Source organism: Carcharhinus amblyrhynchos, chromosome 3, assembly GCF_965287045.1.
Source record: "Carcharhinus amblyrhynchos chromosome 3, sCarAmb.v2.hapA, whole genome shotgun sequence".
Lineage (NCBI taxonomy): Eukaryota > Metazoa > Chordata > Chondrichthyes > Carcharhiniformes > Carcharhinidae > Carcharhinus > Carcharhinus amblyrhynchos.
The window spans coordinates 4,076,117-4,093,252 of NC_137326.1; the positions used below are offsets into that span (position 1 = coordinate 4,076,117).

At 43.1% G+C, this 17,136-nt stretch overlaps 1 protein-coding gene across 1 annotated transcript in view; it reads right to left on the reverse strand.

The window, feature by feature from the left end:
* eefsec (eukaryotic elongation factor, selenocysteine-tRNA-specific) overlaps nt 1–17,136 on the reverse strand; it is a 358,203-nt gene that overhangs the window by 107,329 nt on the left and 233,738 nt on the right. The window contains exon 6 of the mRNA XM_080186223.1: nt 10,572–10,728. Coding sequence (XP_080042349.1) covers nt 10,572–10,728 — 157 coding nt within the window. The remainder of the gene's footprint in view (nt 1–10,571; nt 10,729–17,136) is intronic.

Genomic DNA, 17,136 nt, shown 5'->3' on the forward strand with positions numbered 1-17,136 from the left:
TGACTTCCATGCGACTGAAAAATCTCTCTAACTCTTTCTCAAAAACACTCAAAGACTCTGACTCCACCAGTCTCTGGGGAAGAGAGTTCCAAAGACTCACCACCCTCAGAGAAAAATTTCTTCTCATTTCTGTCCTAAATGTGATTATCTCATTAATAACAATCATGGAACTACCAGGCGAAATATCCTAACTGGTTCACTAATGACTGCTCCGGCAGGAAATCTTCCATTCTTACCCAGTCTGGCTTACATTTGACTCCGGACCTACAGCAATGTTGTTGACTCTTAACTGCCCTCTGAAAGCATTTAGCAAGACAGTCTGCTGTATTAAACAGTAAGAAGAAAAGCATAAGATATATTCACCGTGCCTTTCGAGGCCTCTGGAAGCCAATCAAGCTGAAATTTAGGAAATGTGCAGCATGGTCTCAAATACAGCAATGTCATAATGAGCAGATACTGGCAGTGATATTAATGTCAGTGAGGCTGACAGTGTTTGCCAGCATTAGTCTTCAAACGTTAATTTATAATAACTGCTAATTTATAATAACTGCTGCGTAGTCTCAGTGGAAAACTGGATATTTGCTGAATGCCACATTTTTTCATTATAAGAAATTCTACATTGTTTTAAAAAGTTTGTTTAGCATGTTACCGTAATCCCATGTCTATGTCTTGGTTACTTATTTTGCCACATGTAAAAATGTAAAGTTGACAATGAAGGGACTCAGTTGCTTTGACTTCCAGGTTTGCATTCTGTGAGAATACTTTAATGTGATTGGTTGCTTATCCTGGTTAATGACATCACTAGTGCTGGACACCCGGAGATGCCCTTGTCTGGGCACCTAAAACAAGTAGCTGTTGGAAAGGGCAAGTAAGCACCACACAAATTAGTTTGTAGGTAATTTTCATTGAGATCAGTGGTATGCAAAATGTACCTTCAAATAATTCACATGCATATATAGCAACTTAAATGGATTGACTTGTGTGTGGCCTCCCCAGGAGCTTTCAGATTACAGAACAGTCAGACAGCTTAGAGGGAACATTTGTGGTGAACTTCATTGCTTTCCCGTTGACTGCAAAACCAAGCCCAGTCTTTTTCTATAATGATGTTGGTTAAGTCATGAATATTGGACAGGATGCCAGGGAAACTCCTCTGCTCTTCCTTAAATAGTAATCTTTTCCCTACATTATAACAATGCCTACATTTCAGAAGTACTTCACTGGCTGTAAAGTAAGCTGGCTGTGAAGTAAGAGGTTGTGATGGATCCTGCATGAAATGCAAATAATACAAACAATTCTGATAAAAGATCACAGACACAAAACATTCACTCTGTTTCTCTCTCTGAAGATAAAGCCAGATCTGTTGAGGTTTCCAGCATTTTCTGTTTCGATTTCAATTTTCCAACATTTGCACTATTTTGCTTTTTGATATGAAGTTAAGTCCTTTCCTTGGAATTTAAGTTCTTTACCCCATTCTGGACCATAAGACATAGGAGCAGAAGGAAGTCATCCAGCCCTTCAAGTCTGCTCCGTCATTCAATGAGATCATGACTGATCTGATCTGATAATCCTGAACTCCACTTTCCCGCCTTATCCCTCGATTCCCTTACTGATTAAAAATCTGGCCATCTCAGCCTTGAACATACTCACCCAGCCTCCACAGCCCTCTGCGGTAAAAAATTCCATAGATTCACTTCCCTCTGAGAGAAGAAATTCCTCTCATTTTTGTCTTAAGTGGGCAACTCCCTTTTCCTGAGATGATGCCCTCTGGTCTGAGACACCCCGACAAGAGGAAACAACCTCTCAGCATCTGCCCTTTTAAGCTCTCCGAGAGTCCGATATGTCTCAATAAGGCCATCACACATTCTTCTAAACTCCAGTGAGTACAGGCTCTACTTACTCAACCGCTCTTCACAAGAAAATCCCTCCATACCCGGAATCAACCCAGTGAACCTTCTCTGAATTGCCCCCAATGCCAGTATATCTTTCTTCAGATAAGGGAACCAAAACTGTTCACATTCTTTTGGTCTTCTACAATTCTCACTACTTCAGAAGGTGTGGACTCTGGGGTTGGGGTTAGTTCAGGAGGTACCAGGCATTCTCCAGTAACTCAGACAAGTGGTCACTCATTGTCTGCAAGCACAGATAGTAAATGCCAGCCTGGCCTCTGGCACTTTGAGGAGAATTACTTTACAAAAAAGTTTATTCAACAAGTTTCAGAAGTCACCTCTTAGTTTTATGCATCTCTGTAAAACAGAAAATGAAAACTAAGATAGAACAATTAATGAGTTGCAGTTTTGTGAAGTCACTGTACAAGCTGGACAACAAACTTCTGCTTTCTTTCTCTCCTCCATGGTATAAGGGAATGGAACACTTTCTCTCCACTCCATTTTATCAACATCAGGTACAGCACAGCCAGATTCAAAGCTACATTTTCTCGACTTTGCATCAGCAATCTGCTCAGAGCTAGCTTCAGCAATACAATAATTTTCTGTCTCCCACCCTCAAATTCTTAGGTCTATCTGACTGAGATCAGCTGCTGCTGAACTAGGGGCAACTTTGTGCTCTCGGACCCTTGCGCATTAGGAACTGGCTGAGTCTAATCAAACCCATTTCAAACCTTCCAGCCAGCAGCAACAAGAGATCATAAGTTCACAAGATACAGGAGCAGAATTAGGCCGTTCAGTCCATCGAGTCCGCTCTGCCATTTGATCATGGCTGATAAGCTCTTCATCCCCATTTTCCTGCCTTCTCCCCACAATCCTTTAACCTATTACCAATTAAAAATCTGTCTAACTCCTCCTGAACTTTTATTCACTGTCCCAGCATCCTTTGGGGAGCGAATTCCACAGATTCACAATCCTTTGGGAGAAGTAGGTCACTTTTCTCCTCAGCTCTGTTTTAAATTTGCTACTTCTTATCCTCAGACTTTGACCTCTCATCCTTGACTATCCCACAAGAGGAAGCATCCACTCTATGTCTACTTTATCCATATATTTCATCATCTTATATACCTCAATTTTGTCTCCTCTCATTCTTCTAACTTCCAGAGAGTAAAGTCATCCTCATTCCATTGGTCTGGGTTAGATTTGAATCAGGTCCCAGAAGTATGAACAAGGCCTGCACGTCACACATCCAATTTCTCCCTATTTAATCCTTGACTGTGCGAGACTGCTGATGGTTTAACCCATTTGCTAATAGCAGTGGGTCTTTGTCCTCGCTGACCTCCTCCAGCCCTGGAAACAACTGAGATCTCTGCTGTCCTTCAATTCTGGCCTCTTGAGCATCTCACCCTGATATTGGAGACCATGTCTTCAGTTGCCAAAGCCCAAGAGCTCTGGAATTCTCTCCCTAAATATGTCATCTCTTTCACTTCCTTTAAGACGCCCTTAAAACCAACTCATCTGTTCTAATATATCCTGCTCTGCTTTGATGTCAATATTAGACTGAAAACCTCCCGGAACACTTTGGGATATATTACTACACTAACAACACAATGCAAATATGAACTGTTGTCGTCATATCAGATTTATTATATCAATTTTCATCACATTTTGAGTCTGTTTCTAGCTCTTTCTTTTTAAGATGGATAGTGAAGGCCAGAAATAAGGATTTAATTTCAAAAGAAGGGAAATCTTGTTGGCATCGATATATTAGGTTACGTGGAAAAAATGTGTGGGGAGCAAAAGGGAAAACAACAAGGAAAATCTTCTTAATTACAGTCAATGCCTGTCATTCAAGGGGTTCTGTTCCCACAGAATCTTGAGAAGAGTGAAGTCGTGAATGATGAACTTGTGCATGTGTAGAGATGCTGCAAGCGCACTGCACACTTTCTATGAGGGAGGGGTGAGATTTTAACAGCCTGACAGTTTAATAAGAGTCTAAATTGTAGATGAGCAGAGTTTTGGAACTGCAACCTGTGAAGAGGTGGGCATACACATTCACGCGGTGAAACACATTTGCAACAGAGGGGATCACAAGTGATGGTAGTTTGACATGAAATTTGTATTTGAAGTGGTTATTTTAGCAGCTTCGGGCTAATACAACAGTTAATCTACTGGAGATATCTAAGCAGATTCAGTAATGCAGTACGTGGTTAAAATTGGGGCGGCATTGTGGCACAGTGGTTAGCACTGCTGCCTCTCAGAGCCAGGGACCTGGGTTTGATCCCTGACTTGGGTCACTGTCTGTATGGAGTTTGCACATTCTCCCCATGTCTGCATGGGTTTCCTCCGAGTGCTCCGGTTTCCTCCCACAGTCTGAAAGACATGCTAGTTAGGTGCATTGATCCGAACAGGCAATGGTGGTGACTAGAGGAATTTCAAAGGAACTCCCTTCCAATGTTAATGTAAGCCTTACTTGTGACTAATAAATAAACTTTAAAAAAACTTTTAAAATATTTCTAAAAATATTGTTTCTCTGAACCCGCCAGCACTCAGAGGGTTAAGACACTTTAGTTTTTTTTGGGGGCCAGAGACACATTAATCAGTTATTTATTGTAAAATGTTGGTCTGAAATGGTTTTAATTAGGAATACTTCCAGGAAACTAACATCCGGTGCCATTTAACCACAAGGTTTTTACAACGACAGAAAAGTCTTTGAAGAGGAAGTTCAGTTGTGCATTTTGAATATACCCTGAATAAAAAGGTATGAGGCGTAGGGGGTAACATGCACGGTGACACAAAGAAAAGAAAAAAAGGAAAGAAAAATGCCCCTTCCCCACAAACCACGGCAGAGGCGCCACTAGCTCCACACTGGGATTTGAACTGTACTTGACACTTACTGTCATGATTTAACTGCCGTAAACGTTTGCCAGTAAGCAAAAAGAGCATTTCTACAGCGTCTTTCACAACCTCGTGGTATTTCAGAATTTTTTACTGTCAAATTAAATACTTTCAAAGTGTAGCCACCAATGTAATGTAGGAAACATGGCAGCCAATTTGGGCACAGCAAGCTCCCACATGAGATAAATGATTCTCAGCGGTTAGCACTGCTGCCTTACAGCACCACGGACCCAGGTTTGATTACCTTGCTTGGGTCACTGTCTGTGCGGAATCTGCACCTCCCCCCCAATATACATGGGTTTCCTCCAAGTGCTCCAGTTTCCTCCCACAGTCCAAATTATGTGAGAGTCAAGTGTATTGGCCGTGCTAAATTCTCCCTCAGTGTACCCGAACAGGCACTGCAGTGTGGCGATTAGGGAATTTTCACAGTAACTTCATTGCTACTGTGTTAATGTAAGCCTACTTGTGACTAAAAAGGAATATAAATATTGCTCAGGACACTGGAATGATCTCGCCCTGTTCCTTGGAATAGAAATGAGAGAAATCGCTAAGATGTTTGTTACCCAAGGGCATTAAGGAATGTAGAACTATAGCAAACAGATGGAGTTAAGGTACAGACCAGAACCTAAGTGATTGTCAGAACAACTTGGAGGAGCTGAAGGGCCTCCTCCTGGTCTTATGTTGTATTTTTCCTGACATCTTTCCAACACCAGGAATAGTAGCACAGTTATTAGTTGAGGGTTTCCAGAAACCATCCCATCCTGACCAGGTTCCTAGTTTACCAGGCACTTTGTAAGATTCCAGAAAGTAGCATCAGGCAAGAGTAGCCACCACTAAATTGTGTATCTCAAAGTTAATTTGTGACCCATTACAAGGGATCTGTCTGGTGCAGGATTTTTGTTTTTACATTACAACAGTGACTACACTTCACTAGTACTTCATTGCAAAATTGATCCAAGTATTGGGGGATTAGCAGGGTAAATGTGTGGGGTTGTGGGAGTGGGGCCTGAGTGGGATTATGGTCAGTGCAGACTCAGTGGGCCAAATGGCCTCCTTCTGTACTGTAGGGATTCTATTCTATGATTATATAAATGCAAGTTCTTTCTTTACCTTATATTAAGACATCAGTTTAGCCTGACATTGCTAAGATACTCAGCATCTTGTGACAGGCAGAAATATTCATTTCTGTAACCATCTATTCATCTGGACTAAAAAATCTTTATAAATTAGAATCATAGAAATCCTACAGTGCAGAAACAGGCTATCTGACCCATCAAGTCTGCACCGACCACAATCCCACCCAGACCCTACCCTCATATCTCTACACATTTACCCACTAATCTCTCTAATCTACACATCTCAGGACACTAAGGGCCAATTTTTTTTTTAGCATGGCTGAACGTTTTTGGAGTGTGGGAGGAAACCAGAGCACCTGGAGAAAGCCCACACAAATACAAGGAGAACGTGCAAACTCCACACAGACAGTGACCCAAGCCGGGAATCGAACCCAGGTCTCTGGAACTGTGAAGCAGCAGTGCCAACCACTGTGCCACCGTGCCGCCCAAAAGAACTTGCCTTCTTTTTACTTAGAAGAAAACCATTTATTTCTGTTGGATTTTGTCCTTTCTTTCATCAACATCAGTGACATCTATCTTCAGACCTACAATCAGTTGGTAGCACTCAGTTTTAATTTGCCATCACTTCCCAGCTCTGGGTTGTCATAATGTCTGCCCGACGTTAAGTTGTTGATGCGAAAAAGTCTCCTTCGACCAAACATCATGAAGTGTGTTTGACCCTTGTCATACATTCCCCATTCCTTCACCGCTGGCTTTTATGGCCACCCCTTCAACAGCACATCCCAAACCTATAACCTCCATCACTAGAAGGAGGAGGGCTTGGAAACTCTCCCAGCTTAAAATGCCCCTCCAAGTCACTCACCATCCTTACTTGGAAGTATATCAGTGTTTCTTCACTGTTGTTGAGTCAACTGGGATTTCCTTTCTGACAGTACTGTGAGTGTACCTACACCACATGGACAGCAGCAGCTCAAGAAGGTGGCTCACCACCACCCTGTCAAGAGCAACTCGGGATGGGCAATATCTGTAGCCCTTGCTGGTGACATCCATATCCCGTGAACGAACAAAGTTTCAAAAGATTGAATTTGACCAGGCAAAGTCTTACACGACACAGAAACAGAAAATGCTGGAAAATCTCAGCAGGTCTGACAGCATCTGTGGAGAGAGAATAGAACCAGTCTTTTTGAGTTTGGGTCACCCTTGACGAAATGTTAGCTCTATTCTCTCTCTCTCAAGTGTTGTCAGAACTGCTGAGGTTTTGTCGCATTTTCTGTTTTTGCTTCAGATTCCAGCACTTGCAATATTTTGCTAAAATCTTAAAGTGTCCTGTTTAACTGAGAGGTGAGTTTCAAATGCTTAAATTTTATCCATCACCAAGTTCCTTGGGCCTCTGCCATCTCCCTCAACTGCCAAGATGGATTTCCTCTGGTGAGATAGAGTGCAGGGAAACATCATCAGGAGCCTCCTCATCCCAGGACAGGGCATGCTTCCTCTCGTAGTGCTCCACGGGCTGAGTTCATCGCTGTGCTACTGCTACTTTAGTGTGGGTCAGGCTCATTGCCTCAGGCTGACTCAGAGGAACTCAGTATCTCAGACACATGTTCCTCAAGCCACTCCACCTCTCCATTGACCTTTTCTCCTTTAAGACATTATCACCACCACCCCATTTAAAAAAAAACCTTGTTGATCCAAGCCCTTCTTCACTTCCTCTTTGGCCTTGTATCTATTGATTTCAATCAAGCTACCGTGAAGTGCCATGAAGTGATATTCTCGATTAAAAGTGTTGTATGTAAATACAAGCTGTTGTTCTCAGATGTTTGCACTGGGGAAATGAAACACTTTCTACTTTGAGCACACAGCCCTCGCTGGCCAGTTACAGGGTGGTTAAACTTCCTTAACTATAAACCAACACTGCATCTCAGCCCAGTGTCCCCTCCTCCAGCATTCAGTATTTTTCAAATACTGTACCAACTATCCTGCAGACTGAGCAAGCTTGGCAAATTAGCAGCAGTTCAGCATAGATTGAGAAGATTAAGGGGCAATCTAATTGGAGTATTTCAGATGATTAATTGATTTGATAGTGTGGATGGAGAGGAGCTATTTCCTTGGATGATTGGAGGGCCGGAGGAACTGGTGGGGGTGTTTGGGAGGGGGTGGGGAGTCCACAATTTATGATAAAATTAAAGTTAAGTTATTCCAGGGTGTTTTTCACAAAAAAGGATAGATATTTATAAGATAAACACAAAATACTGTGGATGCTGGAATCTGAAACAAAAATAGAAAATGTTGGAAAATATCAGCAGGTCTGACAAGCATCTGTGGGGAGAGAACAGAGCCAATGTTTTGAGTCTAGATGACCCTTCATCAGAACCTTTGTAGATATTTATTTAGCGTGTGCATAGTCACAGAAGCAATCGGTAGCCTCATCGGGGCTACAGGTAGCGGAACCTCCTTAACAATGGGAGTCATTGTTTGGACTGTGCCACAGTTGAAGCATGGGAGATCTTGGTGACCCCACTGATGACAATGGATCAGCGTTCTTGTCATGCCATCTATTATACCAGCCCACACTGGGGAAGCCAATAATCCAACTAGCAAACCGAATCCAACAAGTCTGCACTCAAAGAATCCCAGTGTCAGGGAATTAAAAGCCCCCAGCAATTTGAAACCCTGTGGATCCCATATCATTGGACTGTAAGCCAGCATGCTGGCCAACTCTGCAAAGTTATGAGCCCACCCTCTTCAGTTTGAGCTCCCATTCTTCTCTGAAATCCTACCTCACGTCATCTGATTGCCTATTTTAAAATGTGAGTAGCACTTGCTGGAAGCAGTTCAGAGAAGGTTCACTGGGCTGACCCCAGAGATGAAAGTGCTGTGATATGGGGATAGGGTTGAGCACGCTGGGCCAATACTCTTCGGAGTTTAGAAGAACGAGGTGTATTCTTATTGAACCATGTAAGATTCTGAGGGGACTGGGTAGATGCTGTGAGGGTGTTTCCCTTCATGAGGGAATCCAGAACTTGGGACACCGATTAAAAATAAGGGGTCTCCTATTAAAGGCAGAGATGAGGAGAAATATTTTATCAGATAATCGTTAATCTTTGGCATTCTCTTCCACTTAAAGCAGTGAAGGCTGGGTCATTGAATATATTTTTTATATTGAAGTGTTGAACATATAGAATTTTTTGATTGACAAGGGGTCATGGGTTATGACGCTAGGCAGGAAAATGGAGTTAAGGCCACAGTCAGGTCAGTTGTCACCTTGCTGAATGGCAGAGCAGGCTCGAGAGGTCAAATGGGCCACCCCCGCTCCTATTTCTTGTGATCTGCTGGTAGTTAGCAGTTAACCAGTTGTATTTGGATATCTAACTAGGTGTTAATTGTTGTGGCTGGTGACTGACTAGTTATAACTGGAACATTAGTAATTTTGTTTTACGCAGAGGAAATTGTTCATTTATTCAAACAAAATCCAAGAGTCTCTTTGAACTACAGCAAAACAGAACTCATGACTGGAACCAGAGCAGAATCTCCCGATAAAATCTGTACTATTTCTTCAGTAAAAATGCAGAAAGCAGAGGACAGTTCCTTCCTATAAATTATGTGTATAAAGTCAACCCCAATTTACAACTTCAGTCTCCAAGAGTGACTGATGGGAGAAATTATCCAATCATTATTATAAACAGTCAAATCAAAGCAAAAATACTGCAGATAATGGAAATAAAAACAGAAAATACTGATAAACTCAGCCGGTCCGGCATTATTATAAACAGTCAAATCAAAGCAAAATACTGCAGATAATGGAAATAAAAACAGAAAATACTGATAAACTCAGCCGGTCCGGCAGCATCTGTAAAGAGAGAAACAGTTAATGTTTCAAGTTCATATGATCCTTCTACAGAAGGTGAGTTCTATAGGACTGCCATATGGGTTCGAAACATTAACTCTTAATTGCTTGAGATCTTGCTGTGCTGTTCATTTTGTGCTCTACTTGTACAATTTGTAAAGGCACGATGAGTTGGTGCATAGCTGATCTACACCCGTGGTTAGCACAATCCCACCCCAGGTACCTGGGTTCAATTCCCGGCTGGGTCACTGTCTGTGTGGAGTTTGCACGTTCTCCCTGTGTCTGCGTGGGTTTCCTGTGGGTGCTCCGGCTTCCTCCCACATTCCAAAGACATGCTGGTTAGGCATTGGCCCAAACAGGTGCCGGAGTGTGGTGACTAGGAGAATTTCACAGTAACTTCATTGCAGTGTTAATGTGAGCGTTACTTGTGGCAAATAAATAAACTTTAATGATCTTGTTTTTGTGAGGAGCAATCAAGTGGATAATGTGGAGACAACACTGGAAACAAAATTTGAAAAGGAAACCATATTTAACAAGGAAACCAGTGCTGTAGGCTCCTTCCTTGGGCACCCCTGTCTGTGAGGTGAGTTTATGTGTTAACAAAACCATGAAGAAGCCTGCAAAGAAAGATGTTGTGACTGTCTTATAAACCAGGGCTCATGCATATATAATTAAGTACACAACATATAATTCCATTGCCATTCGCTATATATTATGCGCAACAGAGCTATTGAAAAAAGACAAAGGAAAAAGGCTAATTAGATACTTCCATCAAGGAGAGAGTACAGGGACATGGGCCAAATGGCCTCTTTCTGTGCTGTAACATTCTCATAAATGTTGAAGCAATTGCTTTCTAAAGTGAGCACTCACCTGGAATTCTGATTTTAAATTTTCCACTCTGCCCAAAGCCTCCTTCTATCACTCCTGTTTCTCCTGTCGAGAGTTGAACCTTCATCCCAACAAACAGCTGCATGTTAGTCTCCTTCTTGAACAGGGAGCGACCAATGACATTGTAATCATCGGAGACCTGAAGACGAAAAAAACAAACAGCCTCAGCAGAAAGTTAACTTGTGTTTTCTACTTTAAGGAGTTGGATCTTGTAGAGGGGCTGGTGTGGGCTATAGTCCCACAACTCCCAATGGTCATAACCACTTCACCGATTTGTCCCAGGAGTAATTCCATAGTCTTGCCTCATGTTAACACGGCCATAAGGAAAGCAAAGCAAGCACTGTGCGTTATTCTAGGACGCAGAACTTAAAAGTAGAGAAGCTACCCTAAGCTCGGTTAGATCACATCTGGATTACTGCATACAATAGTGGTTGCCCCATTAAAAACTCCTCTAGATGCATTAGAAAGGATGCAAAATGCATCCCACAATTATGAGGCTATACCCATCAGGAAAGGACAAAGAGGCTGGGTCACTTACCTCCCGAAAAGAACATAAGAACATAAGAAATAGGAACAGGAGTAGGCCATCCAGCCCTTTGAGCCTGCCCCGCCATTCAATAAGATCATGGCTGATCTGTCCTGTCTCAGTTCCACATTCCCGCCCTCTCCCCATAACCCTTAATCCCCTCGCTTATCAAAAACCCATCAACCCGCGTCTTAAAAATATTTAGCGAGGCAGCCTCCACCACCTCAACAGGCAGAGAATTCCAGAGATTCACCACCCTTTGAGTGAAGAAGTTCCTCCTCAACTCCGTTCTAAACCACCCCCCCTTTATCTTGAGGCTGTGCCCCCTAGTCCTACTGTCCTTTCTGAGCGGGAAGAGCCTCTCCACCTCTATCCTATCCATCCCATTCATCATCTTATACGTCTCAATGAGATCTCCCCTCATTCTTCTAAACTCTAACGAGTACAAGCCTAGTTTATTCAGCCTCTCCTCATAGCTCAACCCCCTCAACTCCGGTATCAGCCTAGTAAACCTCCTCTGCACTCCCTCCAAGGCCAAAATATCCTTGCGTAAGTGCGGCGACCAAAACTGCACACAGTACTCCAGCTGCGGCCTCACCAATGCCCTATACAGCTGCAGCAAGACCTCCCTACTTTTATATTCAATCCCCCTCGCTATGAAGGCCAGCATCCCATTCGCCTTCCTGACCACCTGCTGCACCTGCAGGCTGGGTTTTTGTGACTCATGCACAAGGACCCCGAGGTCCCTCTGCACCATCGCCTGCTGCAGTTTTTCGCCCCGTAAATAATAGTCCTTCTTACCATTATTCCTACCAAAGTGGACCACCTCGCACTTGCCAACATTAAATTCCATTTGCCATTTCCTGGCCCATTCGCCCAGCCTACCTAGATCCTTCTGCAGACTCTCCACACCCTCTGCGCAATTTGCCGTTCCACCAATCTAATCTCTGGGATGAGCTAAAAAAGGTGTTTAAAATTATGAAAGGTTTTGGTGAAGAGCAAAAGTAGACACCATCAATAAAAGATAATCACTGAGAAGTGATGACACCAAGATTGGGGGAACGGCAAATTGTGCGGAGGGTGTGGAGAGTCTGCAGAAGGATCTAGATAGGCTGGGCGAATGGGCCAGGAAATGGCAAATGGAATTTAATGTTGGCAAGTGTGAGGTGGTCCACTTTGGTAGGAAGAATGGTAGGAAGGACTATTACTTAAGGGGCGAAAAACTGCAGCAGGCGACGGTGCAGAGGGACCTCGGGGTCCTTGTGCATGAGTCGCAAAAACCCAGCTTGCAGGTGCAGCAGGTGGTCAGGAAGGCGAATGGGATGCTGGCCTTCATAGCGAGGGGGATTGAATATAAAAGTAGGGAGGTCTTGCTGCAGCTGTATAGGGCATTGGTGAGGCCACAGCTGGAGTACTGTGTGCAGTTTTGGGCGCCGCACCTGCGCAAAGATATTTTGGCCTTGGAGGGAGTGCAGAGGAGGTTTACTAGGCTGATACCGGAGTTGAGGGGGTTGAGCTATGAGGAGAGGCTGAATAAACTGGGCTTGTACTCGTTAGAATTTAGAAGAATGAGGGGAGATCTCATTGAGACGTATAAGATAATGAATGGGATGGATAGGATAGAGGTGGAGAGAATCTTACCGCTTAAAAAAGACAGTAGGACTAGGGGGCACAGCCTCAAGATAAAAGGGGGGCGGTTTAGAACGGAGTTGAGGAGGAACTTCTTCACTCAAAGGGTGGTGAATCTCTGGAATTCTCTGCCCGTTGAAGTGGTGGAGGCTGCCTCGCTAAATATTTTTAAGACGCGGGTTGATGGGTTTTTGATAAGAGAGGGGATTAAGGGTTATGGGGAGAGGGCGGGAAAGTGGAACTGAGCAGCGACAGATCAGCCGTGATCTTATTGAATGGCGGGGCAGGCTCGAAGGGCTAGATGGCCTACTCCTGCTCCTATTTCTTATGTTCTTAAGTCAAATGGGAGGGATTCAGAAAAAGATGTCTTTACCTAGAGAGTGATGAGAATGTGGACATCATGGTGATAGACTGTGGTCGGATACAGATGGATGTAAGGGGAGGCTAGATAAACGCAACTGGGAGAAAGGAATAGCTGTTATGTTTATAGAGGTAGAGGAGGAAGGGTGGAAGGAGATTTGAATGCAGCATAAACACCAGCAGGTTGGGTCAGATGGCCTGTTTCTATGGCACATATTCTATGTAATTCTATGCATCGAGTACAGAGGTACTCGATTATAAATAAGTACTAAACTAATGATCTAAGCCTGTTCCTGACTAACCTCTATCCTCTACTATTTTCCAGCAGGAGTAACTGGACTGGAATGTGAAGAAGAGCAGGAATCTTGCATGATGTGCTTCCATTTCTTGCTGATGTTTTACACAGTAAATACCACTCACTGATTCATTTCTCAGACAATGCCTTGACCAAATAGTCCAACTGCCTGGTTTAAATTTTCAAATAACGCTTGATAGTTAACTGTCAGTCACCATCAACTGGTGCATCCTACATAGCAATGCCTCTACCAATCTTCTCATATAGTATAAAGTTGTTGTTTCCCCTGACATTATAATTCTTGTGAATGTCCTGCTTGGTGCAAGACAGAAAGTTTTGATAAAATGTCTTTCATCAGCAAACATAAGTACCTCCTTCTATTGCACAATATAGTACCATTAAGCTAAATATCAATGCTGAACAACTGAAGATGAATGAATGCATCATTGAGAGGAAAATTCTTAACTTACGAGCATAAACTTAAAAACAATCAATTTACAAATCTGAAATGGTTGGGATCATTGCCTTCAAAGAGTTGAAGTTAACATTCTCAAATCACAAGAAATCCATTCACCTCCATTGTCTTAAATAAGGATTGAGCTCTGACTCTTAGTTAACTCAATGACCAATTTGTATAAGGTTAAAATAGGACATCTAGGGATTGCCCACCTTGCCCACCTCTTGGCTGTGTAGTGGATGTTAGCCAACAGGGGCAAGTGAATATCAACAGCTATTTCACCCACCGTAAGTAGTACTGCCAGCTGGACACAAAAGGTGCAATTTTACCCGCACGTCGGCCTGAGTTTCACATGATCCCGCCTTAGGCCAATGGAGAATACCATTCTGCCAGCCTTGCCCATCCCCAGAATCGGGCGTGCGTGCTGGTAAAATTCCAGCCACAGAATGGAACATGCTGGGCTGTCTGCTACTCATCAGCTACATCCAAAGGCAAGCAGCTCAGATATTACCATTGCAAAACAGGGCCCAGGAAAGACTATTATGTTAATATGGGTGATCCAAAATTATCAGACATCGCTCCATCTCTCATACAGACCTCAGGTCATTCTACTCAGTGTGCTGAATTAGTCAATTTCCCGTCTTTAACTCATTGGCATTAAAGCTCTTTGGGACATTGATGTAGTGACAAGCACTGATGAAATGCAATTTCTGTCCTTTTTTACCACCAGTCTGAGTAAGCCACATATGCATTCACTTCTACGTAAAGCAGCTAACTCCGAACTGTCTGTTCAACTTCCCTCTCGGGCTTGAATCTGTGCACAGCATTTCGAATCGGTGCCGAGTATTCAAAGAATTCCTCCCTGCACACCTTTCTGCTGCCTTTTCACAATCGAGTCTCGTCTAACTAACCTACAAAATAACAATCAGCATTCACTATTCAAATCCCAAACTGTCTGATAACATGCTAAAAATCAACAGTACTGTTACCTGTAACATCCAATGACCAATGATAAAACATATCACCTATATCTACACCAGGGTGGGGTGTGAGTGTGAACGTGTGTATGTACACATCTGTTTGTGTGTGCGTGTACGTACACATGTTTGTGTGTGTGTATACACACACATGTGCGTGCATTATACACGTGTTGTTTTCTAACAGGTCACTGTTACACAGACCCAGGACTCAGAATAATGCTGGAAAAAAGCTTCTGAAGTTGTCAGATAGCAAGTTGGTGGCCTCTTGTTATGATAAACTTTGAGACAGTGTCACTTTCTTACCTCAGTTCTGTGAAACTCACGACTACCAACTGCTGTCCTGGTAATCTATTCAAAGTCATCAGCCATCCTACAGTAATCCTCCCTTTTCAGTCCCAACAAATGTCTGGTTAACTGATCCCAGCACCCATTAAGGGAACAGTCACTCAAGAGTTCTCCCTCTACTAATAAACTCAAACAGCTAATACGACAGTGAGAAAGCAAAAATAATGGGCACGGTATGAGCAATAAGCGGTGGGTGCAAAGGGCAGACCAATTTTATTAATGCCAGACAAACATCAAAACCTCCTTAATGCCAGACAGAGACAAGTTTGAAGTAGATTTTAGTACAACGTAAACAAAGGATTAAATTGAGAGAAAGTTGAAGGCTCCTCGCCTTTCTTGATCACACTGTCACATGACCTGGAGCGAGAAGATAGAATCCAATTCCTGATTTAATCTTCTTCCAATCCATAGAAGCCTTTCAACATCCCATACCAAACAGTGGGCTAGAATCAGACCTTTTACATTTAGGAGCATTCAACCAGGCAAAAGGTCCCCAAAGTCTCTATTAGGTCTACATTTTATGCGAAACGAAAACAGCAAGTGCTGGAATTACACAGCGGATCCATCTGACAGAGAGGAGACAGATTAATATTTCAGATGAAGACTCTTTGTCAGAGAACCTTTAGTCTGCAACTGAAGTCTTAACCTTCCAGGTAGCAATTGACCTGGAGTGTACAATCAACAGTTCTGATTTCATTTGAAGTTTGCTTTACTCCCTTTTTAAACTTTACTGTGCAGGTGCACTATTACAGATCCAGTTAGTTGTGGCTATCACTGCAACTGAGTTTCTTGGTGCAACATTTTTCTTTCTGGTCCTTACAGAAGCTCCCTGTAGAACCATCAGGAGCAAATTCTCCCATTTTACCCCATCCAGTGGCACGGTAAGTAATGTGGAGTGTATCCCACTGCAGACATCGGCAGGAAAATGCACTAAATCTTCTGGCTCTGACCTCATTAATTAAATACTGAAGTGTCTATTGTTGTTTTCACTGGTACCCCAGGCTTGGATGGCGTCTAATCCTCCGCTGTGTCTGGGTGCCAGATCAAAAAGGGGTTGACCCAAGAAGGTGGGCCTTGTGAAAATGAAGATGGATCTCTGGAAGCACTCTGAGACTGAAAGGTGGACCTTCTGAGAAGGAAGATGAATCTCCAGGAACATCATGAGGCTGGAAGATGAACCCCTCCAGGACACTGAAATTGGAAAGTCTACCTGCAGATGTTCTGCCCACTCGCTGCTGTGGTGTTCCAGGATTGCTGGTGGCCTCCATTCTGAACTCCAGAGGCAATCCAGATGAGTCTTGATATCTGCACACTATGTTGTTCCAAACGTCTTTCATGCTGGTGTGTTTCCCCTCCAGCATCATGGAGAATCTGACGAGAGTGGGCTGGGTCGTCATCTGCATTCCACTAACGAGATACAAATGAGATTAGTGCTGGCTGCTGGTGAGTTCTCTGATCTACCTTGATGGGCACCAGCAGAAGATCCCATTGTAAATCATTGTTGACATGAACCTCCTGCCATATATACTCCCACCTCCCCTCCCAATATATGCTCCAAATGCCATAACCTGAAGATGAGTTCCCGCCAGCATAGAACAAATGGACTTGCCAACTTGATGACACCACTTGTATTCATGTAGCATTGTAACACTCAGATCTACCTGAGAGTGCTTCACACACAATGGATTACTTTGAAGTCCAGTTTTGCTACACATCTGGACCTAGCTGCATTTTGCAGAGACCATAAAGCCATAATCCCAATCAATGCTATTTTATGCTACTGGCTGAGGGAGGAAATTTTGGCTCGGATCCTGACAAAACATTTGGTTCTTTAAATAATTGTATGGGCTGTCACCACCTGGAAAAACCATTACCATTGAAAAAACACTACCATTGAATCTTTAGTTGTGTGAGTCACTGTAACAGATATCAGATGGAACTGACAATGGGATGAG